Source organism: Macaca fascicularis, chromosome Y (assembly GCF_037993035.2).
Source record: "Macaca fascicularis isolate 582-1 chromosome Y, T2T-MFA8v1.1".
NCBI classification, from domain to species: Eukaryota; Metazoa; Chordata; class Mammalia; order Primates; family Cercopithecidae; genus Macaca; species Macaca fascicularis.
The window spans coordinates 11,882,836-11,891,412 of record NC_132903.1 but is presented as its reverse complement, the minus strand read 5'-3'; the positions used below and the strand labels follow the sequence as shown (position 1 = coordinate 11,891,412).

The window sequence follows — 8,577 nt, the reverse complement described above, 5'->3', positions numbered from 1 at the left end:
CCTAAAAACTGACAGGAGCAGAACAATAAAAATATATCGGAAAAGTGGTAAAACACTTCGGGTCTCATATAAGAATTGTAATGGAAAATGCATCAGTCTGCAGTTTTTCCATACATTTATGAACAAATTACATGTTTTCATACATAAATTTGCTTTTCAGTATTCCAGGAAATTAAGTTTTATATTAATAGTAAGCAATGTTAACTAAGCAGGTGTTTACGAAGGTAACTGACACTGGGTGTCCACAACATCATTCAGGTGGGCCTTAATTCCCAGCCAGTTTCCCTCCCTGGTCACATATTGAGGTTTCCCAGCCATTCTGCAATCTCTAATTGCAAAATGAAAGGAGGCAGTTACAAAACGTCCTGCAGTGCTTCAGCCCATTAACAGGAAATACCCAGGACGGGTAAGTTGGGAGGCAGAAACCAGATTGCTGTTTGCTAGGTGCTGAGAGAAGGGAGAAAATGAAAGGAACTGCTTGACTGGTAGTGCAGTTGTAGTTTGGAGTGATGAAAATGTTCTGGAAGTAGATGGAGAGAGTTGTTGCACAGCACAGATTGTGTTACATGCCAGGTAACGATTTCCATTAAAATGTTTAATTTTGTTACGTGAAATTCATCACCACAACAAAAGTCAACTATTTTTCCATTTTTCCTCTACCTATCCTTCGTTGCGTAACCCTCATCTCTTGGTGACACACGGTCATTTCTCTGGGAAGAGCCTGGCTCTCTGCGTGAAGGACCTCCTTCCTTTTAATTTTCTCATCCAGGTGACATGGGACATGTAACGTTAAAATGATTTAATATTGTGTAAAGATCTCAAAATCTGAAACACAATTTTTTCTTGTCTAAAACAACTTTTCAAAATTATTTCTGGTATGATTCTGTCCTTCTTTCCCTTAATTGCTAGACATTCATGACAACTTAAATATTTCTTCCGGCTTTGGATAATCCCATGGCTCCACAAGGCCAGTTCTACTAATGAAGCTGAAGGCAGACATTAATTCGTAAGAAAAAGTTCATTTTTAATTGTCATTTATTAGTTACTGAAGGTTTTTCTTTTCATATGAATTACTGATGACTACTAATGATGTAGAGAAAACAGGTAAAACCATGAAAGTCTTCGCTGAATATAAAGTTTACATACGTCGTCCTTTCTCAGCTGAAGAAGGTAAATTTTCCCATGTTCTTCAATCCGTCTCACACACACAAAGATTGCTGCCTTTGAATGACTGCACGCTAAAATTTTACATAAAAGCGCTCCCTCATCTCTAAGCGATTGGCTCTAGCTTAAACATTGGCAAATTGACATGCACTAGTGCAGCTCTTCTCATGGTGACCAATATTTATTTTTACTGCAATTAGCAATACACTTAAAGGGGTCATTACAATGATGTACCTGTTTCAAAAATAGAAAACCTCCTCCTTTAACATACTCTTCACATGCTAATTCCTAGAGGTCAGTCTCTCACCTATGATGTGATCGCTGGCTAGTCTTCTAATGGAAATGTGCTAGCTTGTGTATTCTGAAATCAATAAATATTTAACTTCATCGATACTCTACACGTGAAATGTAAAATCGAAAATGCCAGGCTTCAGTTTCCTCCATATGATGATGGAGTCCTTGGTGAGAATTTTAATTTGTTCTGTTTAAATTTCTTTGCTTAGAACTGTTACTTTATTGTCTTACATTCTTCTGTTGAGGCGGCAATCTTACCCTTCGCAGTCTCAGCAATGTGACTTCTTTTTCAATTCTGCGTTTCACCTCGTGCTGCTTAGAACTAAATTCCCTCCTCAAATAATTTCAAATTCTACACTAAGGATGTAGTGTTAAGATTTCAACATCCCTGTACAATCTGAATGATTGCACACATCCCATATATTTACACCCCCCACATATTTCTATACACCATATCTTACTTTACACCCCCCATATATTTCACAACTCTGCACTTTTGTGGGATGCACTTAACTTAAAAATGCTGGCCTCCTTCAAGTCTACCTTTCAAGCGTTAATTTCATTAATCAATATTATTTAATATCAGGGATTGCTTATTTGCAACATGCTCTTTTACTTCTTAGTATCCTCGCATAACCAATGAGAATGCCTTGCACGCAAGTATTACTGAGGTCTCAGAAACTGGATGGCCAGGCACAGTGGCTCACACTGTGAGTCAGTGTGGAAGACTGAGGCAGGTGGACTGCGTGAGCCCAGGGCTTTAATGGCGGCTATGGCAATGTAATGAGATCCTGTCTCTACAAAAATAAGAAACAAGAAAAACAGATTTAGCTATGTGTGGTGGTGCATGCCTGCAGTCACAGCAACGCAGCAAGAGCTTGAACCCAGGAATTTGAGAGCGTAGGGAGCTATCATTGCACCAGCGCACTCTGGGCTGGTGAGAGCAAGACTCCAACCCACAAAGAAACGGAACAAACAATTTTTAGATTGGTATGCCGGGGGAACACTACCAAGGGACCAAGGAGATGGAAGAATTCCTTAAATTAAGAAGCCTTCTATCAAACAATACCGCTGGGAATTTTAGGAGAAATTAAGAGGAATTCTCCAGCAAACACGAGATTAAAACTCATGTTTTCTCACAATGTGAACCCCGGCACTTCGGGAGACAGAGGTGGGTGGATCATGTCGTCAAGAGATCAAGACCATCCTTGGCAACATGGTGAAACCGCATCTCTACCAAAAATACACAAATTAACTGGGCCGGGTGGCATGCGACTGTAGTCCCAGCTACTCGGGAGATCGAGGCAGGAGAATCGCTGGAACCTGGGAGGCAGAGGTTGCAGTGAGCTGAGATGACCCCACTGCACTCCAGTCTAGCGACAGAAGAAACCCTGAAACATAACACAAGAATCATTTTATTGGTGTGAGAGAGAGATGTGGGATAAATGCAGAGTGAAGAGAGAGCAGAATTTGATCAGTTAAATAGGTAAATACAATCTAGATAAGGACAAAAATATGTTAGGAGAAAAATGATAAATTACTGTTCCTATAATTCTGCTATGAGGAAAGCTGTATCGAAACATATGATTAGGGTCCACGAAATTCCATTCAAAGAAACTTAAATATTTACAAATCAAAAAATGACACTTCAGAAAAGTATGTTATCTTTAAAATTTGTATCATAACATACAATTCTTACAAATCCATTATGAAATATTAATTTTAAGAGTAGGCTATGTTCAATTTTAATAATCTTTAAGAATGGCCCATTTAACAACATGAAAATTTTCATATAGCTACAAAAAAGGTAGATATATTCTAATGCCTTGGTGTTGTCACAGGTAAGGAAATGCATATTCTCATATATGGCAGAGTAGTATTAATCTGCCCACTCCAGATCAATAGAGAAAAAAGTTACCACGTAATTATGTGCCTTAGAATGGAGCTACTCAGGAGGCTGAGGGAGGAGAATGGCATGAACCCGGGAGGCGGACATTGCAGTGAGCCGAGATGGCGCCACTGCACTCCAGTCTGGGTTACAGAGCGGGACTCCGTCTCAAAAAAGAAAGAAGAAGAGTGGAGCAGACAATGCAACTTCAACTTTAGAAAACATAGCTGATCAGTTCCACATGTGGTTGTTAAAACTCAAATGTTAGATTTTTGAAGGTGGGTTGCTAGAAAATACAATTGAGATACAGATCCAGGACTCAAAGGCCTCGAAATTCCCAGCCCTAGGCTGCTTGCCTGGCCTCCTCTCTGTTCCCTCTCTAATGCCGTCCCTCCCTCCCTGGAGTAGAACTGCAATGGATTGAGCCATAGGCCCTGGCTGATGATCTGGGGGACTGCAGAAGGGGGTCCACCGTAGGTCAGGTCACAGTTCAGAGCCCATTCCCCAGAGGCCAAGGAATGACCAGTGAGGTCCTTTCCCACGATGCACCTGCCACGGAACCCTCCTCAGCAATCTTGCCAAAACCCAGGCAGTCATTTTTTAGCCCAGCAGCTGAACGAGCTCAGGTAGGCAATGTTCTGCCTGCAGCTGGAGGCTCTATCTTTATGATCCCGGAACCACCGGACTGAAGTGCAATGAGACACCCCGTTCCCTGGGGGGAGAGGAGCCAGGAAGTTTCATGCCACACAGACCCTCCCACACACCAGCTCCCCTACTATGCTGGGAGGCACTCCTTACCAAGGATGCCAAAGCAATAGTCCTTCAGGATGACTTTCACTGTGGAAGTTAAAGTTGTGACAAAAGGAAATCTTCATTCAGCCGCCAGTAACTGGGGATGACTGAGTTCCTCCACCTGCCTGGCCAACAAGGAGAAACGGGATGGACTCGAAGCGACCATTTCATCTAGCTGGACTGAGGTGGCCTGCTAGCTGGAGTGAAGCATGAGTTTCCCATTCCCAGCTCTGCCACTGAGACACCGCGGGCCCCAGGGAGGCCTCAAACGGACTCAGACACTGGACCCCTCCCGCAGACCCAGGCTCCCCAGCCTGACCTGCACATCCATCGTGCAGCAAAGCAGGACTTCACCATGGTTTCTGACCCAGGACAACAACTGAGTGTGCCAAACAATTTACCTCTGGTCAAGGAGCCTCCAGACGACTCGTTGAGCAAGTCTCGTGACACCCTGCAATTTTCAAGAGCACAGAGAATCTGGAGCATCTGGCCTGTCGCCCTCGCTTGTTGCTTCTCTGTCGCTGTCTGTCGAGGAGGCAACCTCACAACTGTGGTGGTTTTTGGGGTGGGGAGAGCCAGGCCAAGAAACCTGCACTAACTAGGGAAAGGAGACAGAGGAAGTGGTTGCGGCCGAGGGCGGGGGGCGGGGTGATATAAGGCGGCTGCTTCCTCAGGGTTCAGGAGCCGCAGGAGGCCCTTGTGTGCTGGATGTTGGACACGCTCTGCTGACGTCCAGGTGTGTGGTGTCCTCTTGTCCTGGGCTTCCTGACGGGTGGGCCTGTCCACCTGAGGGAAGCCCTGTAGGTAGAAGGGGCTGCAGGGTCGTGCCTGGCGCTCCCTATGGGAATGGCTTGGGTGCAAAGGAGGTTATGTATGCTCAGGGCCTACACCCCTTTGGGTCCAGCGCCAGCAGGGGGGAGACAGGCGCTTCAGCGCTATGGGAGCCTCTGGGTCGGCAAGGCAGTGCACAACGGTGTGCACGCTGGCTGTCCATGGCCAGCCCTGGAGGCTGGCCTCCGGTACGTCTAGGGCATAGGACGGGAGCCCCTTTGGAATGCTCCTTTCCGTACAGCACCCTCCGGGAGGAAGCCTGCTACGCGGAGTCTGTATTGTCATAGACCTGCCAGAGGGCGTGCCGGCCTTCTGGCCTCTGGAGCAGACGAATTCCACCTCAGCCTAACCAAGAGACTTTCCTCCCACGCGCCCGCCCAGACCCACTTTCCCCAGGCCGCCTCGGCTGCCCTCGCCCCAGCAGCCAGAGAGACTTCTCCTCTGGATCTGCAGTATTCCATTCCATCTACCTGGCCTGCCCAGTGAAGTGAGATGTTTCATACGTGCCGTGTGGGTCAATGGCTTGCCACACTCAGGATGTCAGTGAGGGCACAGGGCTTCCATGCCCAAGATTCCAAAGGCCACGCAGCCCGCGTGTGCCTGGATGCAGCGCTACCTGGCGCAAGCCCCGAGGGCTTCTCAGAGGAGGCATAGCTCGGGAGGTTGGGACTGCAGGCCAGCCTAGGTTGCTGCTGCCCGGGGAGACGCCCACCGCCCTCGCACTGACTGGCCGCCAGGGGAGAACCGCGGTCTTGGAGGGGCTCCTGGTGCCCTTTGGTCTCCATGTCTTCCCGCGGCTCCCTGCGCCCTTTGCGTGCAGTCCCTTAGGGGGCGCCTGCTAGCCCGGCGCATGCGCCCTGAGGGCCCGCCGTCCCACCGGCTGCGGTGAAGGGCAGCGGCAGGGTTCCTGCGGTGAGGGTCCGGCAGCACAGGCGGTGGTCAGTGGGAGTCCGAAGGGGGGCACCGTCTTCAGGATGGAGTCTCTACAGGAGGGGGAGGCCGGGGCGCAGAGCGAGCAGGTAGCTTTGGGGGAGGAGGCGGTGCTGGGAGCGGATGACATAATGGCGGAGGTGGAGGTGGTGGCCCACCAGGAAGCCGACGAGAAGCGGCAGGAGCAGGTCCAGCGGGCACAGCCTGGCCCTGGGCCCATGAGCCCAGAGTCTGCACTGGAGGAGCTGCTGGCCGTTCAGGTGGAGCTGGAGCCGGTTAATGCCCGAGCCAGGAAGGCCTTTTCTCAGCAGAGGGAAAAGATGGAGCGGAGGCGCAAGCCCCACCTGGACCGCAGAGGCGCCATCATCCAGAGCATGCCTGGCTTCTGGGCCAATGTTGTATCCTTTGCAGTGTTTCTTCTGCTTTTCCAGTTGAGAGGTGCTCTTGGGAAGTGTAAGGAACTTACGGGCGGCTCGGCGTCGATGTGACCATTTGGGGAACACGGGTGAGTGTCCACAGACAAATGTGGCTGAAGAAAGCCAGAGCAGACACGGGTACTATTTTCCTGCGTGCGTGAGAGAAACGCTTCATGGTGCCAAGCAGCAGACGTTTGGGGCATCTTTCTGAAGAGCAGAAGCGAGTTCTCAGCAGAACACGTGTTGCTGTGAATCAAGCTATTGTTAAGGGACTGTGACTGCTCCGCCTTGCCAGTCCGATCTGGGACTGGGCTTCTTCGGGTATGAGCAGATTCTGCCAGGCCTCAGACACCGGCAGTTCTCTGCATATCGCCCCTCCCCGTGTCAGTGCGGTCAGCCTCACAATGATACACCCTCGGTGAACCCCGAGAGGTCTGAATTCAGGGGGAGGGAGAGGAGAAAGGGAGGTCATTCATGGATGCAGATCTGAAAAAATCCCCTAGCCGCCCCTCTGGGTGCTCTTAGGCCTTCCCCGTTGCTTCTAGCTTTTCTTTCCGTTGCATCTCAAGGCTCTTTGACCTCAATCAGATTGCAAACCACCCTCAGATGTCGGCCCTGCTCACTGACCAAGATGAAGACATGCTGAGCTACATGATCAACTTGGAGGTGAGGCCGGGAAGACTAAGGCTGGAGGGTTGAGTGGGGGAGGGCAAGGGACATAATTTATTCCTGCAGGCAACAGTGGGCACCTCAGCCAAAAAGGTGTTTAAGCTTTCTCCACCTTGTCCGGACAGGTGAAAGAAGCGAAGCATCCCGTTCATCTCTGCCAGATCATGTTGTTCTTTCGGAGTAACCCCTACTTCCAGAATAAAGTGATTACCAAGGAATATCTCGTGAACGTCACAGGTGACAGGTGGCTCCCAGGATGGGTAGTGGAAGGAGGAAGGTGGGTGGATCAGTGCCAACGTGTTCCAGCCCCCTTACCAAAACATCCTCTGTCTGTAGAATACAGGGCTTCTCATTCCACTCCAATTCAGTGGTGTCAGGATTATGAAGTTGAGGCCTATCGCCGCAGACACAACAACAGCGGTCTTAACTTCTTCAACTGGTTTTCTGACCACAACTTCGCAGGATCCAATAGGATTGCTGAGGTGGGTCCTTGCTGGGAAACATGAGGAATGACCCCGGTGTGTTCCCAGCTGCTTGGGTCACCAGTCTGAGCTCTCATGAGGCCTTTTCCGGTTGATTCCCCTGACAGATCCTATGTAAGGACCTGTGGCGCAATCCCCTGCAATACTACAGGAGGATGAAGCCACCTGAAGAGGAAACAGAGATTTCAGGTGAGGCGTACAGTTGGAACTGGAGCTGTCTGATACCCGGGATAAGGGTGTTGACACACCTCTCTATTCAGGGAGCCTGGAGGCTCATTTCAGAAATGTAGAACCTGGGGGTCCGTCTTATCCATGTGGAAATTCCTTGAGAGGAAGACACAGCATGACAGAATCCAGGACATTCATGGCATTGGGCTGAAAAAGGCACATGAGACACTGCACTGCAAAGCAGGTTATAACTGTGGAGTCTTAAGCCCGGGGAAGCATAGTGCGTGTCCACACTCACTGAGAAGTAAAGCCGAGTTATTACCTTCAATCTGTGGCACTTGGTTCCATGGCCGTCAACCCGACGGGGAGTCATCTTACCAACCCCTAAAGCTTGGGCTCCCGGAATGTGCCTGGTTGTCCTCCTTGCCACAGACCACAAAGGACTGTTTAGATCGATGGATTTCCTTAAGCTATTACCCCATCGGATTTCCGTGTGCTTTTAGTGTACAACGCGTCTTGTTAGCTGACTCCTGTCACAGAGAATACTGGAAATGGGGCAGGTATTGCAGAGAATAGTTTGTAACACATGCACGGCAGGAGGAAGTTGAAGAGATCACAAAAGGGGAAGGGGTAGTCTTTTCTCAGCAGGCCGTAAAATTAAAACATTTTAAATGGTGGCTCAGAGGAGATGCAATTTGACATGTGTTTGTGTTTCTCTAGGGAACGCGCAGATGTTGGGTTGAATATGATGGAGCATCGGACACAGGTGCTGTGTTCACCTAACACGGCAGAACTCCTGAAAACTTACTACAGTATGCAGGATGTCAGCACTCAGCATGGTCTTGTGCACAGGAACTAAAGGACAAGCAGATCCAGTCACAGCAAATGAAGACAGGAAGCGGGGTGGGGGAATTGAATTGTATGGAATAAAAAATAAACAGTA

The 8,577-nt window shown here is 49.0% G+C and overlaps 1 protein-coding gene across 1 annotated transcript; it reads left to right on the top strand.

Annotated features, from left to right (window-relative positions):
- The first annotated feature begins 5,819 nt into the window (after positions 1-5,819).
- LOC141409524 (testis-specific Y-encoded protein 2-like) lies at positions 5,820-8,577 on the top strand. Its single transcript, XM_074030521.1, is given in 7 exon segments — positions 5,820-5,852; positions 5,854-6,297; positions 6,904-6,981; positions 7,110-7,221; positions 7,321-7,466; positions 7,574-7,655; positions 8,355-8,577. Coding segments are annotated over 7 exon segments (918 nt in total). The 3' UTR covers positions 8,378-8,577.